General features: G+C 37.0%; 1 protein-coding gene across 1 annotated transcript in view; it reads right to left on the reverse strand.

Annotated features, from left to right (window-relative positions):
* The window catches only part of LOC149077630 (receptor-type guanylate cyclase Gyc76C-like), a 245,037-nt gene that overhangs the window by 80,826 nt on the left and 141,405 nt on the right, over positions 1–22,806 (reverse strand). The window contains exons 3-6 of the mRNA XM_089245179.1: positions 22,031–22,283; positions 20,161–20,307; positions 6,408–6,580; positions 55–196 (exon numbers count right to left, since the gene is read on the reverse strand). Of these exons, the coding sequence (XP_089101305.1) occupies positions 55–196; positions 6,408–6,580; positions 20,161–20,307; positions 22,031–22,283 (715 nt within the window). The remainder of the gene's footprint in view (positions 1–54; positions 197–6,407; positions 6,581–20,160; positions 20,308–22,030; positions 22,284–22,806) is intronic.

Here is a 22,806-nt window from a genome sequence, read left to right on the forward strand (position 1 = left end):
GATTTTACCTCAATAACACATTATGATAAGCATAGCGTATATCGCGTTACGTACTTCTATACCTTTTCCTTGCAATAATTCTCTGGATGATATCCGTCCCATTCTTTGGATCTCCATCTTCTCTCAGGACTCCAGAGAGTGCTTCGGCGTAAAGAATCACAGAATCGTATAGATATGCGGCGAATTCGGTTATATGCTGAGGAATAAGCACAAAGTGGGGCTTTAATTATTTTGTTACAATTAGTGTATTATTGAATATTTTTAATTAATAATTCATATTTATAATTATTTAAATACTAAAATTATTAGAAAAAATATCCTGAACACATCTTTAAATAATCCATTCGAAGCTTTTGTCAAAAAAATGATGCCGGACCATAAATTCAATGTCTCACACAAACATACTAGGAAATAATCCGATGGAATATAATAATTTTTCAGAAAGTAACGAATGTTTCATTTCATTACCCACCACAGAATATCAATAAATGTTTAAATTTTGAAGATTCGATTTGTGTGTCTGTCACTAACAAATTTATTTTATAAACTGGACTTTCAAAGCAACATCAATTTTCTTATACAAATACAAGGTCACAACAGACAAAATGCCCAACGAGGTGGCTGAGAAAAAGATGCCCATAACAAATATGGATGTCATGTATTTCCAAAAATACAGCAACCCAATTAAAAATGCATAACTATTAACGTATTAGTTTAAAAATTGTGCATATTTATAGCTTTTATTACGTACTGTATTTTTGAGAAATAAACTACCGCGCTTAATCGTGGATGATCAATATTGATGAAACTATAAAGCTTTTCAAATTCATCTGAATCTTTACGTCTTTTCATTGAATTCTTTCAGAAATACAATATCTTGAACCTAAACTGAAAACAAATTGCTAGGCAGATAAACTCCCAGATAAACTAGATCCAAGGAAACTCTTGATTTCTCAGAAGCAGTGCAATGGGTCTGCAGTGAATATGTACGTCTCTAAAAACTTATAAAATCTGTTATTCAAGAATATGTAATAAAGGTATACAGTCGACGCTCGATATAACGACCCTCCCCTTCGTCCCATCGAAAACGGACGCTATACTGGGAGGGTCGTAATATTGGAAATAAAACATATACGATACCAGTTCTATGAAAACATATGGGACTTAGCGTATCGGTTTTTGTAATGAAATGGTCGCTATAAAATGGGGTTGTTATAACCAGCCTCTACTGTATTAACAACTAAAACTTATTTTTGAGCTTACAAAAACTGTACTTTTCGAAAGTTAGAATTAATATTATAGGCATAAGCCGAGAAATATAAAGGGCAATTCAGTTATCTATATTTTATATCAATTGACCCAAAATTGAGATAGAGAATATCATAGATGATTTTAATTCAAATAAATCTCAGAATCATTTATCAAATGCAATTTAATAATTTGATTACGCTACGGGTACTAGATATTACTAACTTTTATTCTACCTTCATCTGAATGCCATGAATTCAATTCTAATTCCGTACTTCATTTTCTTCGCAATGGAACTGAACACAAGTATAATTCGGTTCATCGAATTATGAATGCCTTTGAGTTATGAGTGCAGTTAAAGTTAAAGGCGATGCTTCCAAGTTAAAATGGATTTAATTTATAAGAAAATTGTCTCTCAAGTTTAAATGGCACGAGTAACAGACCATTTGCTGCTACAGAAAGACTGAAAAAGTCGAAATTTGGCGTTTTTATTATTAGTCTGTAAACTTATCTGCAGACTGAAATACATTTCTCTTTTAACCAAAACCAAATGCATATCACCAGTGAATCCTGCGTAGAATGTTAGGTTTTGTGTCAAGCTAATTGATTTATCATTTTCAAACCTGAGTAAAAACTAACTATTATAAAAATGAAAAATTGAATGATTTTTATCTATTGTACGTCAAAATTTCCTTTAAAGAGGAATGTTTTCATCAATTAATTGAACAATTAATTTGGGTCGATATATTACTAGGACCATTTGAGTCGGGTACCCTTACGCATGCAATGTCTTAACTTAAAAAAAATAACCCTTAAATTCCTTTCAAACCGTTAAAAAGTATGTACACATATGTGTACCTCTGCAGCGAAGATGTTATAGATTAGTATTGGTATTGTTATGGTGTGCAATTAATTTAAGTAGTCTCTTTCGTTACGGCACGTTTGCTCCGAAATAGAAGTTTTTCATGATGGGGAAAAAAACTTTGAATGAATGAAACTGGCAGCACGAATTGTCTCTGTACATTTTTTCGACGATTATACAGTAGACTGTGGGCCATACGGCCTAATGTGGCGGAAGGGCGAGCCGGATAACAAAAAAAAGCAGAATAGACCGGAGTTTCATAAATGCTCACTTCTCCTACCTCCACCAAAAAAACCCCATCAAAAACACCTTTTTTATACATAAACCCGCTCCTATTCATATTTTCCGACTTCTCAGTACTGACGAGTACTTAATGTTTGTTATGTACTGAACTATACGTTTTAAAAATTTATTAAAGAATTAATGTTCCAAGAATAAAATATTGGACATATTTTTTAGGTTCTTTTTTCTTAGGATAAATTATTTTATGTCTGTTTTTTGATTGCAAGAAATGCAAAATCATATAAACTGTATAATATAATGAATTCATACAGTACGCTTCCAAAATAAACAAACCATTAACTTAAAACGTAAGTTTAATTGTTATACAAATTATTTAAAATTATTTCACTCTTCATTGATGAATGATGACGCAGATATCAAGAGATAGACTTAAGATGAACTCTTCCGCGGCTCAATGTTCCTGCACTTACGATCTAACCCGCGCAGAAACCGGTCCGGTTTTGAGGTGTGGCTAGATTTTAGTGCGGGAGATTTTAATGGTAGATTCGATTTTGCGTAGTCACACCCCAAAACCGGATAATTATTTCCATTAATTTTTTTACTAGGCCGGACAGTACGGGATAGTCGAGTCTACTATAGTTTCTTTTTAAATTCTGGTTGAACAAAAACTTAGACCAGGGGCGCTCAAATTGTGAGCCGCGGACCAGCGGCCTTCACAGAGGTTTTTGGAAGAGATTATGTGTTAAACTGCTCTGGAAAGCAGTGGATAAGCGTTGATTAGAGAAACGGACACTGCGGGTGGAAAAAGTTTGAGAAACTCCTGTCATAAACGGCCGCCAGACGTCAATTCATTGCTTTTTCCTGAAGAAGATCACTTTTGTCAGCATTGAAATGTGTTTTCATGCATTCTTTTCTTCAAAAAGTATAAACGGTAAAATGAAATTAGTTTAAGTTTTTCGAGGTGTTCTGGTTAAAAAAAAAATATATTGTTATAATGTTGCAATCACTATTGTTGTCAACAGAATCTACGAAAATATATATTATATTTTATATACAGTATATTATTTATAATATATTTTTATTTTATTACAATGGATGAACGTCCAAGATATGCTTGAAAACATTCACAAAGGACAATAATAATAATAATAAGAAGAAAGAAAAAAAGAACAGGACAGAAAAACAAATATTAAAGACATAATAATAATCATTTTTCTTAAACAACGGAAACAAAAGTACCTGCTTTTCATGCGGAATGCGATAAAAATTCTGAACACTTTTTGTTTTACAAACGCGAAAAAAAAACAAAATCTATTAATAATTAAAGACTAGATAACGAGCCAAAAATAAATGAAGGAAATCATTTCTTGTGAATTCCGGAGCACCACGGGCGGTTGTTAGTCATTACTAGAGCTTGGATTACATGCACTGGAAAAAGTGGCGAAATGTACTCCAAAAATATGCAGATACGCACTTAAAAACGCCAAAACATGCACTAAAAATTCTGAAAAGTTAAATATTCCAAAATATGTACCAAAAATGAGGAAATATGCATTAAAAATCACCACGGGTAAAAACAAACAGATGTTTTTAAAATGCATATTTTTCTGTTTCTTAGTGCCTATTCAAACATATATCCCCCTCCCAGATGTGTATACTGCATATGCACACACTCCACACAAATAACGTCTACATAGTTTTTGTTATTTAGGCATTGTTTATTTCTATTGAGTCATGGCTGCTCATTAACGAAATACCAGTAACACAAAAACGTCGACGCTATCTCTAGAAATAGCGTTACTATAAGACGGTTGATGTCTGGAAAATGTTACAAACATCTACATTAATTCGTCTGTGGAACAAAAAAGATGTTATGAAGATATTATATTAGCAATATTCATTTGAAAAGTTATAAAATATAATCGAGATATAAAAACCTTCAAAAATATGCATTTGTTCTGAAAAATCTTATATTTTATGCATTCATATGCTAAAAAAGGCCAAAATATGCTAATGCATATGCATTTGCATATAATCTGGGTTCCAGTCATTACGTACGCTACCGAGTTCAAAATTTTAATTTTTTTTAATGTTTGAAATTATATTCGATTCTCGAGTTTTTCTTAAACTACAACGCAGTAAAAATTGTAAAATTAATGTCTCCAGAGATGTACGTTATGCGATTGTTGAATCTTCCCGCTTTTTTTTTCACCAGTTCCTGTTGAGAGGAACCGGCTCTAGAGACGGGTATGAACGAACGCTTTTAAAGAAATTGGCTTTAGACTGGTGTAAATATTCAATAATACGATTCGAAAATATTTTACGAATGTTCCGAATGTTTTACGGATATCGATACTCAGTCCTCCTGTCGTTGCATTCCGTTATCGAAAAGGGAGAAAACAGCTAATGAATGGTGATTTTTGCATGTCCTTGCACCCCCTCAAGAGAGTACATGCATCTCGCACACATTCCTCTACGAAATTTCTAACGAATCGGCGTGTTACAGTAAATGTGATAAATCCGGTTATTATGCATAATCACCGAAAATTTTGGCCAGTTTCACAAATTCCCCAAAATTTGTTCACTTTTACCGGTGATTATGCATAGTACCCAAGCGTCGTTGATAAACATGACAAATAATACTACGGATGATCGGTACAGATGCATCACATTTATCAACTGGAAGACCGGCTTCCATTCGTGCCTTGAAGTTTAAAAACCACAGAAAACCTACTCCAACCGACAACCACTGTGCCAAACTGGTTTTGCCCATGGTGATAAACAGGCGTTTTGCTCGGTTTGAAAGAAATAAAGAAAGGGTAGAGCAACAAATAATTTCAAAGAATCTTCCCTGAGATGATATGCAATGGTCCCATCGTTCAATCCACTTTTCAAATCAAGCAGAAAAGGCTTTTTAGGAAGCTTCTCAGTTAAAATCCAGCACAGCTGATGTTTCTACACTTTCACGACGCTTTCTCCAAACAGTCGTCCGACTTAATCGGATATCAACGATTCCATCACACAAATCCGATTAAGCGCGTATCCGATTATCCGGGGAACAATTGTCATTTTACAAAGTAGGTTTGTACATTGAGAACTGATGAAAGATCAATATTAATAAAGCTTCTCGAATAAATCAGACATCAAAAATGAATTGAAATTATATTAAATTACAATGATCACGCACCTAATGTGTTTTTACTTTTCATTAGGAAAGTTAGCGCCCTCTATTGGCCCAACAGAAAACAAAACGAAAATAATTAAATGTACGTTTTGAAGACAACTTGAATACCTGGAGGCCAGTACCTACTCTCAAATGTATTTATCTTAACCTAGTCACATATTTCAATTCATTTAAAAATTTTCACTGAATAAAACATGATGCGTATAATGGTCTATGCCTATTAATAGTTGACGTGTGAAGCGTAATATTCCATTAAGCGGGAAAAAGGTAGTTGAAATTATCATATTAAGCGGGGAACTTGAACGTTGTCTCGATGGGAGAAATTTTGATGCCGGAGGAATTTTATCCGTTTAAGCGCGGTATACGTTTACCCATCATCCGGGTCGACAGCATGTGTTGCCACAAGCTTTTCAAAAATCAAACATCATAGGCAATTGTAATATTGAAACTATGTCACTGCTCCCCACTTACAGTCCGGATCTGGCACCATGCGATTTATTGCTGTGGATAATTATTGATAATTTCAGCTGTGTAGGGTTCAATTAAAAAGTTTCCACACAAAGCCTCCTCTACTTGCTTGAAGAAGGACCTGGATTTTCGTGCAATGTAAGAATCGTGCTGAAGGGGTGGCTGCTCTTGCATTGACTACTTTAAGTTGAAAAACCGCAAGAAGCCAACTTCAGCCGACCACCACTTTGTCGCTTGCTAGGTTTGAACCTGTACCTTCACAATTAGGAAAAAGAGGGGGGGGGGATGTTAACCAATAGGCGTGAGTGTCCTTAAACTGTGAATTGAATTCATCGTTGATTCAATTCTTTTTTTCTTTTGTATATATTCATAATTAATCAAGCAGTTGCTTTTGAACATTACCTTTTCGTATCGCAACGAATGTTGAAAATTGAATGGTTCTTTCATGTTGTATTCACGGACCTTGTGTTCGAAATCCGAGTAACCTACGTCATGAGGCGGACTCGGAAGGATGACGAGAAGTGATCGAGCTGCCAACTTTAGAGCATCTTCTTCACTGTCTCGAAGATCCATTCCTTTAGAAAAATAAAATAAAAATTAATATCTACGGGTCATAATTATACTATATTATTATGCGCAGGGCCGGCGCCAGGCATGAGGTGACGAGGCAGCCGCCTAGGTCGGCATGATTATAGGGGTGGCATATTTTATGACAGATTTATTATGGCTGTGTGTTCACTCTCGCAAATTTTTACACATCGAAATAATGTTGAAGGGAAAGCACGAGATGATAAATGAGCGCAGGGAAATGCAATACTTTTCAGGGTTTTTTTTAAATGCTATTCAATGCTAAATTCATCTCAACACACACCTCCTTCCTTGCACTTCCAAAAAGTGCCACCTATCTCTTGAAAAAATGATTTCTAAAAGAAATTATACAAATACAAATACAAAGCCACAATAGGCAAAATGCCCAACGATGTGGCTGAGAAAAAGATGCCCATAACAAATATGGATGTCATATATTTCAAGAATACAGCAACCCAAGGTTCCTTATTTTTTTTGTAAAAAGGATCTCTTTTCGCTTTTTATCAACATTTATCCGATTGAATTTCCTTTCTTTAGTCGAATACCCCCAGCATAAGTTTGGATTCCTTGTTCACCTTCGACAAATGTCTTTTTTTCAGTCCACATTATACTAGAAGAATCTCTAGGGTGGTGCTGTTTTAACCCGGAATGTTCCGACTCCCCATTTCGGTTTACCTATATCTATTCTTTATAACAGGGGTTTAAAAGTAAAATTTCTCGTTGAACCCTTGATAGTTCTAAAGCTGTTCAGCGGAACCTTTGATGATAATGAAGCTGAAGCTAGTCTGCTAAACTCAAACAAATTTTGGAATATTTACCGAAAAAATAGGTGTTCTGACCGCCGCGCCGTCCCACCATCATGGCGCCAGGGTAAAATGAACGTGGATATAGGGACTATGTGACGTTACGACCCCTCCATTCCGACGATCTCTCACCAGAACGAGGGAGAAGAAAAACGGAAACGGAGGAAAGAAAAGACCCAAGGGGGGTGAAGAAAGGAGACGCTTGATTGGGGGGAGGAGAAAAAGAAAGTCAGACGGAGGAGAGCGACTTTCGGGACCGAAGGAGAAGGTCATGGACTTGGACAGTCCGAGGAAACTCAATCATTTTATTAATCGTCTCAATTTGCATATAGCGTTATAATTGTACCATGTCTTAAGGAATATAATACATTATCTTTGTTCTGAAACTTCGTCTCACTCGCGTGGCTTTTTTTGATTCAATTACTACGAAACCAACGAACCAGTGGGGTCAGCTGGCCTCACAACAAAATGGCGCGTGTCGACAGGATAAAAATGTGACGGAGTGAAGTTGGTGATATGCTATACTTTCCAGTGGTGTAGTGCCGAACTGTGCAATTGAGAGCATCCCGAACATTCAGCGCACATGGTAGTGAACATTCAGCGCACATGGTAGTGAACATTCAGCGCACATGGTAGTGAACATTCAGCGCACATGGTAGTGAACATTCAGCGCACATGGTAGTGAACATTCAGCGCACATGGTAGTGAACATTCAGCGCACATGGTATTGGACATGCTGTGGTCATAAGTGATAATGACGTGGTGGAAGTATTACGGCGTGATGGCTATGACAACGATGGAACTGGGTGAGTACCGCATGGTTTTTCTCCTTTCGTGAGCGTTTACTCGTGTTAGTGTTTGCCGAGAGCCTTTATCTGTAACGTTTAATTTTTAAGTTTAGTTTTGGGAGTTATCATTTTATTTTGTTCTGTTGTTTTGGTTCTATAATTCTGGGAAACTTGCATAATGTCGGGTAAGAGAGGTAGGCGTCGTAAGTCAAGTAGAGTCGACGAAGATACGCAAGAATTCGATGGAAATGTGGGAGACAGAACCAATGGGTCTATTGAGGAGACAATGGAACGGGATAGAACAAGGGAACGTGATTCGGAAGCCCGAATACTGGAGCTAAAAATTCGGTTACAAAGAGAGCAAAATGTGGGTCGGGAGATGGAAGTAGAGCTGGAAAAGATCAGGATGGAGCGATTGGGTAAAGAATCGTCCATGGAAAATCCATCTGGCTCAAGCACTAACAACGTAGAGAGAAAAGTTGATATGATGGGCCAATTTGTCAGACTAATTAAGGAATCATCGGGAAGGTGTCCCAAAAGTCCGATTGAGGTGATAGGATTTTTTGAAACCTTGGAAAGAAATTTTTTGACATTTTCTGTGCCGGAAGAGTTAAAGAGCAAAGTGTTACTCTGTTTATTGGAAGCAGGATTAGCGAATCATGTTTACAGAAAATTGGATAGTGAGGAGATAATGAATTTTAACTTAGTTAAAAATACGATTTTCGAAGAACTAAGAGTTTCTCCAGAAAACCTAAGACAGGAATTTAATTCCTTAAGGAAACTAAATCATGAATCTTTTTTCCAGTTTGCCACGAAAATAGAACGATATTTGCGTTATTATATACAGAGTAGGCATGTCGAAACATTGGAAGACCTTACACAGTTGTTAACTGCTGACAAGTTGAAGGATTGTCTACAACCAGAGGTTAGGTCACACATATTACAACAGGAGGGGCAGGATACACTAACAGCCCATGAAATAGCGCAAAAGGCCGATATTTTCACTAATTCGATTTCGTACACAAACATTCACAACACGATTCCTAAACAACCATTTTCCAGTAACAAAAATTTCAAATCTACATCCACCCTCAAAAATCTATTAAAAAAATGCTATATTTGTAATTCCACAGCACATATTGCAAGATTTTGTTCTAAGAGAAAAACAGGTGCAAAGGGGGGTACGGCAGAGGAAGAAGGGCATTCTAGAGATGACTTGGTTGCAAGGGTCAGTGTTGACTTGAGAACAATGGAGCTGCCGCTCAAGGCGGAAGATATTCCTTTGACGCTGAAGAATGTCGTTGTGGCTAGTGCCGAAGGGGAGGCAGAATTCAGGTTGGACTCGGGTGCCGACATCACTTGTATTCGTCAAGGACTGATGGGGGAAGAAAAGGAACCAGTGAAGGGTTTTGTCCGCTTATACGGTGCCTTCGGGGACAGTATACGAGTACCTTTGAAAGTTCTAAAGTTGAGAATAGCTGAGAGAGGGCTACATTCCGGAGACAATGGGATAGAGACCACCTGTGCTATTGCCCCAAAGCTAAGTAGAGAGGGTCTTCTTTCTCTGGGGGATTTCAATGCATTAGCTATACGACACAAAGAAATTTTTCCGTCGTCCGAGGGGAACGTGCACGTTGGTCAAGTAACAACGCGTTCGCAAAGAAAGAAAGAGGTGGCGGTGACCAATTTAGAGGAAGTCGTTTTACCACCCACTGAAAAACAACAGGAAGAAGAGATGTCAATGAGGGGATCCGATTGTGACAGGGGACAGAGACAAGAGGGTTTAGGAGACATAAATGAGCAGGCGAATTCCGCGAAATCGGAGGGAGAACGCTTGAAAGAAGAACAACGGGAAGACGATAGTTTGAAGGGACCATTCCAGATGGCTGACAGAGGGAAAGAGAGTTTTGTGATCATGGATGGTTATCTTTACCATCGTGAATACGTACAGGATACTGTAATCTGTCAAATGGTTTTGCCGACGAATCGAAGAAAAAGGGTTTTAGAAATAGCACATAAAGCTGTTTTTGCTGGTCATTATGGTTTCCGAAAAACGTTGGAAAGAATAAAACTTTCTTTTTTTTGGCCTGGGATGAAGGCAGAAGTGAGAGAGTATTGTGATCGCTGTCAGGAGTGTCAATTGAGAAGAAAAATAACTAGATACGACCGTATACCCATAACAAAGGTGGAAAGACCCGAAAAGGTTTGGTCGGTAATTAATGTTGATTGTATAGGTGAAATTTCTCCTCCATCGTCAAGGGGGCATAAATATGTTCTTACGATTATTGATCAACATTCACGATACGCAGAAGCAGTGTGTTTACGATCTTTGTCTGCAAAGGCTACTTGTGACGCACTTTTGACTATTTTTCAGAAATATGGTATCCCTGATGTTATTGCCTCCGACCAAGGAACAAATTTCACTGGTGCACTCACAGTTAAATTCGAAGAGGTATTAGGTATATCTCCCAGATTTAGTACTCCAGGTTATCCTCAGAGTTCAGGATTGGTTGAGAGATATAACCAGACTCTGAAAAATATGATACATTTTGAATTGAGGAAGAACCCAAGGGATTGGGATAAATGTATTCCATTTTGTGTCTGGGCTTATAATGAGGTACCCAATAGCACTATTGGATACGCACCGTTCGAAATGATGTTTGGGCGAAAACCCAGAGGAGTGTTAAATTTGTTGAAAAATGTTATGACCAATGCATTACCTTTACCAACGGGAACTACTAAAAGTGCAAGTGAATATTTAATAGAACTTAAATCGAGATTGGAAGGAAATAGCCGAAAATGCACATATTAATGCTGAGGTAAATCAACAAAAATATGTTAATTACCATAACAGAGGGACTAGACTCAAACAATTCAAGGAAGGGGACCAAGTAATAGTTTTGGCTCCGGATTCTACCAATAAACTTTTCGCCAGATGGCAAGGTCCTGTAACAATTTTGGGAAGAGTCAAACAGAACAGTTATATTGTTGAAATGCCAAATGGGGGTCAGAGAACTTTTCATGCCAATAAACTGAGAGAATTCAAGGTAACGTGTGAGGTGGTTGGAGTAATTTTTCAGGAGGATACTGATTTTGGAGAAATTAAAGAAGCCCCAAGGGAGCAAATATCAGCTGACGAGTATGGGAAGGGGGTCTTAGAAAATGATAATTTATCAAAAACCCAGGAAGAACAATTAAAGAAACTACTGGGAGAATTTCCGGATTTCTTTTCAGGAAAAATTGGGAAAAGCAAAATAGGACAACATGAAATTAAACTAAAACCAGGTAGTCAACTTAAAACGTTACATCGCTATAAGGTTCCAATTCCAATGCAAGATAAGGTAGAGGGACAAATAGAAGAATTATTGCAACTGGATTTGATCGAACCGTGCGATGCAGAATTCAGCCATCCTATTGTATGCGTAGTTAAGAAGGATGGTGGAATGAGGTTGTGTTGCGATTATAGAATGATCAATGCCCATACACTACCAAGTGAATATCCAATGCAACACATCCCAAACTTGTTAGCAAAGGTTGGAAGGGCAAATTTTATTTCAACAATCGATTGTCAGAGAGGGTACTGGCAGTTACCCATGCACGTAAACAGTCGTAAATATACTTCTTTTTCGTCGCATAGTGGCCAATTTCAGTGGAAGGTTATGCCGTTCGGATTGTCAGGTGCAGGTGCTAGTTTTCAGAGAACAATGAACGTCATCCTAGCGAAACATAAAAAGTACGCTGACGCTTATCTAGATGATATTGCAGTGTATAGTCAGACATGGGAATCGCACCTTGTGCATTTAAGAGCAGTGCTGACTGAACTTGAAGGTAACGGCTGGACGGGTAATGCAGGAAAATGTAAATTTGGGAAACGTAAAGTTACATTTTTAGGGCATATTGTAGGATCACAAACTCAAGCTCCTGATCCAGAAAAGTTAAGTGCAATTAAGGAACTAGATCGTCCGAAAACTAAATCCCAAGTTAAAAGCATGTTAGGGTTGTTTGGTTATTACAGAGAATTTGTGTCTAATTATGCCGAAATAGCGCGTCCTCTAACTGAATTAACTCAGAAAAAACAACCGGAAAAAGTTACTTGGGGAAACAAGGAGGAAAGTGCATTTCAGATGCTCAAGGAGAAATTGTGTAATTCTCCTATATTAATGGCTCCAGTTATTGGGAGAGGTTATTATTTAACCTGCGACGCAAGTCAACACAGCGTTGGTGTGTGTTTGAGCCAGATGGATGATAGCAATATTGAGAGACCAGTAGCATTTGCTAGTAAAAAATTAACGCACACTCAAAGCAAATGGCCTGCAATTCATAGGGAAGCGTACGCTATAATATATGGACTTAAAAAATTCGAAGAATGGATTTTCGGCGAGAGGATAACGGTAATATCGGATCACGATCCGTTGTCTTTCTTGTCCAATTGTTCTCCTCAAAACTCTAAGTTACAGAGATGGGTTTTAGCTTTACAAAATTATAATATAGTAATTGAACATAGAGCGGGAAGTCGCATACCGCATGTTGACGCTCTATCCAGACTTGAAAGGATAGATAAACAATGGCTCTCGGGGAATGCTGAGGCGTAGAGATGCTTCACGGGGGGGATTGCCAAAGGTGCTTTCTCCGAAGCAAAGCTGTAGCGAAAAAAAAAAGGAAAGACGAAGAGAAGAAGGAGGAATTCGAACTGTATTGTGAAGCTGTGATGTCATGCTCAGAACTTTAGATGTGGTGGATTGTGAATGTCCACTGAAGATGAACATTCATCTAGGTGGGGAGGTGTGACGTTACGACCCCTCCATTCCGACGATCTCTCACCAGAACGAGGGAGAAGAAAAACGGAAACGGAGGAAAGAAAAGACCTAAGGGGGGTGAAGAAAGGAGACGCTTGATTGGGGGGAGGAGAAAAAGAAAGTCAGACGGAGGAGAGCGACTTTCGGGACCGAAGGAGAAGGTCATGGACTTGGACAGTCCGAGGAAACTCAATCATTTTATTAATCGTCTCAATTTGCATATAGCGTTATAATTGTACCATGTCTTAAGGAATATAATACATTATCTTTGTTCTGAAACTTCGTCTCACTCGCGTGGCTTTTTTTGATTCAATTACTACGAAACCAACGAACCAGTGGGGTCAGCTGGCCTCACAGACTACTTAATTTACATATTTATTGTCATAAATCATTGTGCCAGATCTTATCGTGGAAGATACTGTTTAACTGAGGTCCCTGCATGGCTCCCCACAAAGGGAGTAGGTCTGGCAGGGCTTCTACCCGGGGCACAGAGATGATGCTCTCATCAGATACGATTCTATTTTATTTTTCACACTAAAAATTCATACGGGTATTAGACGAGCCCGTAAAGAGTCTGACCTGGGGGCCCATCAAATATGTCAGCCTACGAGCCCTCCTGCGCGATATGGGACCATGGGTCTCAATGGCGCACCCAGCTGAACTCGCGTCAAGAGCTTTGATTACAACTCCATCATCAGAACTCTGGCATATGCTTTAACTGAAATAATCACGATGCTGATCATTGAATCATAGGGTTTTTATCTGAGTTATCGGTGAATACCTCCCTAGTACGAAATCAAGCATCTAACTCCAATGGTTTAAGAGGTCAACTATGACCTCTACAAGGATAAGGGTTGCAGGGCGCTAGAATGGGGACCGGAACAAACCTCATTGGTTTTTATTTTTCACCATAAATTCACTATAGAGGAAGCCCCACCAACAATTTCAGTCTTGGGGGGGGGCTGGTTCCAGGATGGAGTTGGGCATGATGAGCACTGAGATGCTCGCAGAAAAAAGAAAAACAATATATTCTTACATGAAATGTGCCCTTTATTTATTTATTTATTTATTTTCAGACAGGGACACTTTGCCTTTTATTACACCTACACAGACCTGTTTTTTTTTTTTTGCTCACAGAATTTCGATATCTGTGCCAAAATAACACGCTGCCCTATAAATATAGGAAAAAAAATTTTCTGCGCAGATAGAAAAACCCTGTGTACACGGAGCATTCTCAGACTCTAAACGCCCATATTTTGTAAACTACAAAATGAAAAAAAAAAGTGTCTTCCGTTCATAACCAATAAACGTGTAAAAATAAAATTTCATCAAAAAAAATATGCCTTCTAGAAAATATTGAAAATAATAATTATATACATACAGAAAGGTATCATATTACATGAGAGAGAATCAACAAACTAGTACTCCTTCCGCCATCTATCAAATAAAACTATTACTATTCTTTGATTGAAATTAGCAACTGGATTTTAATTGATGTAGTGTATGAGAAACAATATGATATGATATCACAGTTAATATTTTATAAACAATAATATATTAATTAAATGATCACGTTTGCCTCGAAATTTTAACAGTTGTTATTTTCATACGGTAAAATAAGATGAGTAAAACTCGCAATAATATTAATAATACAAAATAATGTAATATTTAACAATAACGTATGCGTTCTGGGCTTACGCAAGTCATAGCAACGTGCATGAGCTGCAATCTCAAAATGTGTGGTAGAGGGTGTTTTTACAGAGTGCACAACAGCCATTTAGCCAAAAACAAATATCATTGTCCTGATGGATTCGCTGCGATATGTTCTATGAACCATTCGATGGTGCATATGCGCCTTCGGATTGGATATGGTTTGTAGCATGACAAAGTTTGTTTTTTATTAGTGTAAGGATCATCAAGGTTATGGTACGCCAGATAATGATCAAGTGGTGCAGTGACTGATGGTAGAATTTGCGTTTACCAAGTTGCACCAGGTGTTTATCAAGTTTAGAAGACCTACCACATTACAATACCTTGCTCACGAGTATTAGCGTAGGTAAGATCAAACTTTAGGTGGGGGGGGGGGGGGCATTGGGTTCGGGGAGCACAAGGCCTCTCTCCTAGATATATTGTGAGCTACTAACCTTGTGTGTGAAAAACATTTTAAACTAAGAGATGTTTCTTTTTTTTTACATTACATACAAGGTATTTTGTTTCGCTATTTTAATCTTTTACAAAAATATTTCAAATTTTTGAAATCTTGGGGATGTCACGTCCAGTCCCCCCCCCCCCCCCCCCCGTTCTCTCCTGCGTACGCCTCTTGTCACAAACGTATGAACTGAAGGATATCACTTCGATAGAAAGTTTTGCAGCAACGTATAAATTCAAAAACAGGGGAAATTTATCTTTATGCTACGCAGCATAACAACATGTAAGCGACACAAAACGCGAAGAATCACGATTTGAAACTATGAAATGAAGAAAGTGATTTTTGGATTTCCAATAAATAAATTCGGAATAAATAATATGAAATAAGTTCACTTTGGATTCGGAATAAATATGAATTTATTAATTTTCATGTTTTCTCATAGAAGTGCACAAAACACATTTGTGCTACTTGATTGAATAAGATTTTTCTTCAAATTATTTTTAGTAAATTTTATATGAAATTTTAATGCGTTATACGATGCATATCGATTTCATATATTTACTCTCATCACAACGTTTTTATTTAGGAAATTCTCTCGCGACATCTGAAATCATCAACGTTACCTCCCTCAACCCAAAGGAGTTCGTGACCAACACTTTGGGAGCCAATGTATCAAGGTAATAGAGGTTAAGAAAGAAAACTTTTCAGATAGTCGTATCTCAATAGCGGCAGAATTTCTAGTCCCGGCCCTGATTATGTGATAGAAGGCAGAAAATATTTGCGGAGTTTTGTTTTTAGAACAACAAACATCAACGATAACATTTCAGCACATATTAGATTGTCTGCATGTACCTCGTTATGATATTTTACAACTCAAATGAAGTGTTGTAGGTTGTATTTTTTAATCATCATTGCGATTATATGAATAATTTATGATTAAAGCTCTCACGCTTAATGTTTTTATGCGAAAAATTTAGAAAACTTTGGCACCAAACATAATTATCTTCCTAGATTATCGGAAATGAAATAACCCCTAAAAATATGTCTTTTCCTCTAACTTTAATGAATTTTCAAAACTTTTCCATCGAGTAATAAAGAATTAAACCAGAAGTAAAATTTAAAAAGAATATTTTTTTTAGTCTCTGGTGTTTGGAAAAACTTCACTCGTGAGATCGATATTTCATTAAAAAACTAATTGACTCGAACAAAACAATTTTTGTAAAATTCAAATAATAATTCCAAGGAAAAATATTCAATGATAAATTTTGTTTTGATGAAAGTTGTTTTGGGGTCTTATGTGGGAAAAATCATTCTTCGACGACGTGTACACACACTACACAAAAATGAATTGAATATATGTCGAATGGGACAAACAAAAGTCAACAGGCTTGTTTTCTGATCTTAGTGTTTCATCCCTCTGAAGTGGCGCTTGCCACCTTGGCAAAGTGGGCATGGTCTCGCTGCTACTGTGTGACGTCACTGCTCTGACACTTCTGACGTGAATATGTCTTTTAACCCTTGAGTAGCAATAACGAAATATTTCGCCTCTATAAAAGCCTCTTATGACAAGCCCAGACATTTTGTAGAAACGACTTCTCAATGGAAAACTTTTTCGTATTCCACTTGATTTGCACATGCTTAAAATCGAAAGAAAGCCTTCCGATTTTGAATTCAAACATCTTTGCGAATATTGCATTTAGAAATGTGGAATTTTTTATAAGGCTCAGAAGAGACGGAGCAACAATCTACTGATTGGAAGTTAGAGGATGGAACCGTATAAAAATTTAGTTGTTTTATTTGTATGACACTGTATTTTTGCACCGAAAGCTGACACATTGCTGAACATATTTTGCGAATTTTTTAAATTGGATCTCCACCTTTACAAGGAACGGTTGATGAGATAAAGACTGAGTTAGGACTTACAGGACACCCTGTATAGTCCTGATGAAAAGCTGCATCTTTAAATAGAATCGGTATCGAATACTAGAAACTTTTAACGAGAGAAAGTCTCCCCATCAATGCACGGAAACTGGAACTTTTACCTCAGAACAACACAGACTTTCTCGTAGACATCGACGCTTGTACAAAGAGAGAGACGGAGAACAAAAGTAAAAACGTATTGGCCATCGGGCACACAAGATGGAGGAGAACGGAGGAAAATAAAAATGATGGATTGAACGAGACCCTACGAACCAATAATTATTTTTCTAACAGAACCACGATAACAAAAGTAATTGGGAAACGTTTACGTCTCCCCTGGCCGTGACGTAAACCAATGTTAAGTAGTTGGACAGGAAATCTAATTTGGGAAGTACTCAATCCATCTCAGTACGGCCACCATTTCCACGTACGGTAATAAGCCGGAACTTTATCCCAAAAACTTCTTGGCCAATAAATGTATTCCGGAAGCTAAGGAGAAACTATTTCTGGGAATAAATAGCTGTATATTTCATGAGAATGATTGATCTTTGATTGAACTTATACAATGAATTCTCTACATCATCCAATTTTTTTCTTGTTATGGAGGTCGAGATTGATGGGTTTTCATTGAAGGATTGCCTGGATCAAGCAGAAGCTTATTTTTCTCAAAAGTTAAATATAAGTTTCGGTCTTTTGCCCAGTAAAAAAATAATGTATGGGAAAATTTTTTGACAGAATGTTTCTTTGGTTATCCGTCTTAACAATGTCGCGAAGTGATATCTGGAGGGTAAACATTTTCCTCAGCGGAACTAATGAACGCTTTCGTAAGTTTTATCTCGTGCTTGAAGTTAGTTGTTAACGAACTTCTTGGTTTTGGAAACTTCTATTTTTCTTTGTTCTTAAAGAATCGTGAAAAAGAAACCATTTTCTATCCTTCATTAGATACTGTAAACACAGCGCATCTAAATTATGTCTTCCGTGGACCAAAATCCCAGACGCGAGATTTAGAATCGATAGAAAAAACTGAGGGAAGAAGTAAAAAATCTAGAGATTCCTCCCACATAAGAGCATACTAAGTGTTTTTTATTTGCATTTATCTTATACCCAGACACGGAGGAGTATCATTAATATGCCTCGAGAGAAAAAGGGAAAGAGCAAACGTGTTGTTATTTCACAGGAATAAATCACTTTACGTGTAATATTTCACTATGCGGTCGTGTTCCGGCGACACGGCTACTCGGATCCCAATACATCAAGATGCTGAATATACCGTTCTGAATTGTACTTCGAATCGCGGTATCACTTGGAAAAATGGGGAGATTTATTGTCCACATTATGCTTAATTTATCTTTCAAGGCGACAAAAACACACATAAAAATTTATCGTTCCATAGTTTAAAAATACAAACAAAAACAAAAAATACAAATTCAATTTTTTTTTCAGAATGATGATTTTAAGTTTACGAGGTTTGTGCAAAAAAAAATGTTACCATAATATTTTCGTGCGTGAGCCAATGAAGCTAGGGAGGCGAGCTTTGGCGCACACATTCGAACAATTCTAGTGCGCATGCTTGAAATTTTTCCTGCCTGCAGAAGCTGTCAGTCGCTGGCAGACCGCCGATGAGTGAGGAAGTGTAATTGAGCGCCGTCGCATTTGCATTCTTTGGTAAAATGGTAGGGAAAGCCTGAACAACGCTAATGTATTAAATTTTATGTGAGAGATTCCCGAGTGGAACCCGCAATGTTCAACAGAACTTCGGAGACAAAGGACAACAACACCGACAAAGGACTGGTATAACCGCTTCAAAGTTTGCCACACGTCAGTGGAGAGTGAAGCACGTTCTGGTAGGCCCTCAACATCCAGAAGTGAGATCGTCATTGGCCAAGTGATCTTTGGTGATGCAGGATCATTGAATGAAGATCGGAGAACTTGCAGGAGAGGTGAGCATTACCATTAGATCCGTTCATTTCATTTTTCCTGATGATTTCGGGAGATGGCGGCTTCGTAGAGATGCAATGTCAAAAAGTCACGCTAACCATCTTCTTTGACTCCATTGGAGTGGTCATCTCGAGTGCGCATCGCACGACACAACCATCACCAAGGAGCACTGCAAAGAGGTTCTGCGTCGCAATTGGCAGCTCCATCACGATTAATGCACGAGCGTTGTTCAAGTTTATCCTGCCATTTTGTCAGAAATGAAAATGCACCGGCACTCACACTGCCTCACTAATCAGTGGTTTGCAAGTGACTGACAGCTTCTGCAGACAGGAAAAAAATTCAGTCATGCGCACTTGGATTGCCGACAAACCAAGTACCATTAGCTTCATTGGTTCTCGCACAAAAAATTACGGTCGGTTGTGTGTGACAAAATGTCAATTATCAAAATTTCAATTTCTTTTATGACACTAAAACGTTCTTCACATGTGTTTCCGTGTTCTGTAAAAATGTCATATCGTGTCTTTGACCAGACAGAAAGACCGAGAGACACCCAGTCACACAAGATGATTTTAGCGCGTGTTCAATGAGAACTCGAGTGCCTCCGGAAACGAATAGAAAACCAGTAGATAGCCATTTTTCAGAACACGAAAACATATGTGAAGTTTGTGTCATAAAATTTGTATAGTGGCATAAAACAATTGAGAATTACGACATATGAGATTTTTGCACTGCCGTCTACAATATGGGAATTAAGAAAGAATTTATGATTCAAAATTCTGAGCACAGAATTGTGATTAGTGCCGCGTGCCCAATCGATATAGACTAACTACAGTTTGACTCAGTTTGGTGACTGGGTCGCTTGCGTTCCCGGTAGAATACTTGGTGAGCGTTTCTTGTGACTTGAGGGCGTCGTTCTGGTTCTTCGTGAGTGTTAAGTTCCAGGCATTATCGATTGGAAAGAAACTGGTTTCGATCCGGCAACGCCAAAAAAGTAAAAAAAAAATGTTTTTCATTTTTCATTACTGTATATAGAAAGAATGGGTTATAGAGGAGGGATAGGTTTGGAGACATTTCCTTTACTCCGAAAAAAGATTCTGGAAAAAAAAAACCATTACTGGCTCACAATGGAAATACTACTAAATTGTTCGTGATCTCATGAAAAGATGCACTTACGCCAGAAGTAACGGTATGAGCTGTTTTGAGAATAGGCTTCCAAGTCCACGTAGATTATCACGTATTCGCCTTTGTCCAAAATCTTTTTGATCTGCAGTATCAATAGCATTTTGATAAGGTCCGCATTCTTACCAAAAAACACGTACACTGGAACGAAATGGATAAAAAAAAATTTAAATTCGAAAGCATCAGTAAGCCATTCTAATTTGCTCATTACCTTACGCACAGATAATTCTAAATTGCTCAATTCAATATCTAAAGTTATAAGCGTTAACTTGTAAGTATGAAGCAATATTCGAAAATGTTCTTTTTAAACAAAGTACCAGACCCTTAACGGGATTTCTATGGCACTTATTAAAGTTAATTATGTCTAGACTGAGGCCAAAGCACTTGAGAAAATCCAATAATATGTCAAGCCAAAGTATTGGTTTATAATTGCATACTCATTACTTGTCCCAACTAATGCTGCGCGAATTAATTTAACCGAGTTAAATATTTACATAGGAGAACATTATTAATCTATATATATATTTTAAGGGGTCTCCTACCCTTTTTTTAACATGGTAAAAACTTTCTTATGTAGATATATTTTATTAAAAATAATATTTATCTATTGATTTATTTCAAATTTTTACCACGTAACTTATATTTTATTACATATGTTATCTCTCCTATGCCAGTACGAAACTACTACATATATCTGATACTTATTTTTTTACAAATTAAAAGAAACATTAAGAACAGCTTGCGTGCGTGATAAAATTGCATGAATTCAATGTAACTGCATTTAAAAAAAAACGATTCAAAATAAAGGAAACGTTTTAGTTCATAAAATGAAGAAAAATGTTTATTATCAATTCATAAATATTTAGGTATAATTTTTTTTAATTTTTAAAATTTAAAATTTAGTTATAAATAAGATATTGAGACAATAAATAAAATCTCACCATTGTCATCATTCTATGAACTGAACAGTTCCATTCATTTTGAATAATTTTTTATTCAATTACACTGAAGTCATTTAATTTTATCATGTGCTGTTTTTTATGAATTTTTTTAATTAAAATAAAAATACAAGGATCAGAGATATACAAAATTCCGTATTGTGACATAAGATAGCATGCACAATTAAATACCTTTGGGTTAAAATTTGATATAAATCGATGGATAAATAAAATTTTTAATAATATTGCTAAATGAGAAAGTTTTTTACTAGGTTAAAAAATAGGATATCTCGTAATTGAGGTCTAGAAAGTTCATTTCTGAATTCAATTTTCTTCCGTAAGAGTCTTTTTCATCGTTTGGCTTTTGATTTCAAGGCATTAATTTCCACTCTTATACTGTAACGTATAATGAAAATATTCCATAAGCTGTATTTTCCACATTTTTCTAAACGTATTCACCAAGTACGTGCAGGTGAATTGCGAGTCTGAATTTCCTCTACCGAAATTTATTCCTGAAGGTTAAAATAAGTCTCGAAGGTTTTGTATGAGAGCAATCATTCATCGTTCAAGCTGCTGTCTTAATACGTGTCAAAACAATATTGTTTCGGAAACTTGATGTCCGCTTATAAGCTTCTGAAGGCCTACATACACCCATACTTAATGGTTCCACTAGCGAGCTAACACTCTTTCACTCAAACGCTTTTCGCTTTTACACTTTTCAAAGTTTCAACTTGTATATTACTTAGTAGTTTCTGTCGGCACTTTCCTCAAGCTCCGACTAATTTCTATCAAAGTTTTATAACTTCAATGGTTGAATAGTGAAGCATAAAGTTTTATATTTTAGTATATGAGAATTCGGAAGATACATTGTTGATAACGGAGATATATAAAATCATTTTACGATGGGAACGAAAGCCTCCAATTACCTCTTGTAAATTTGTGAGTGTCCTCGACGATTTTCTGAAACATGTCGTTGCAGCAGGGCTTGGATTGTTCGCAGCACAAGTGATAATTCTCGAAGAAAACGATGCCTTTATGGTTTATGGTGAAGTTTTTCTGTATCGTTGCCTGCTCTTCTAAACTGTGGGCCACCGTTTCGTACGGCGCAGCCTTCTCGGATATGATCGAAAATTTGCTCCAATGATAGTTACGAAGTAAAACGAGTATCGACTGCACAACCTGGATTTTGAATTAAAAACAAAAGGCATAAAATTAATATCGAGAAACGTATTTCTTTTTTTCATTGAGTACGATGTGAGGAAGAGTTGTATCATCGGATGGCGATATGAAGTTATGTCGAGTAATTAAACCCCTTGTTCTTCTAAGCACAGTGTGACCACGGAAAGATGGCCTCTGACCTTGAATGATGTTCATCACGGAAAGAGAGGGGTCCATTCTTCAGTAGGGAGAAGTAGGGGAAGAAAAGAACTCCAGCAGCAACCCTGGAGTATGTTTATTTCATTCCCCACACCCATCTCTCTTTACTGAACAATGAACTCCCTATTTTTAGCATGAAAGCCATACAAGGTCAGAGGCCATCTTTCCATGGTTATGCATATGAGGGATTGTGTCATTGGAGTGCGATTTTTAACAGCAAAGTGTTCTTTTCTGAATGCTCCAAAAAAAAAAAGAACAATCGGTTTTCCTGGAAATTACCTTTTACTTATAAGAGATTTTCTTTGATGATTTAAGAGATAAGAAA

This window comes from Pholcus phalangioides, unplaced genomic scaffold (assembly GCF_987345545.1).
Source record: "Pholcus phalangioides strain wild (caught in Gottingen) unplaced genomic scaffold, Ppha-v1.0 ptg000015l_1, whole genome shotgun sequence".
NCBI classification, from domain to species: domain Eukaryota; kingdom Metazoa; phylum Arthropoda; class Arachnida; order Araneae; family Pholcidae; genus Pholcus; species Pholcus phalangioides.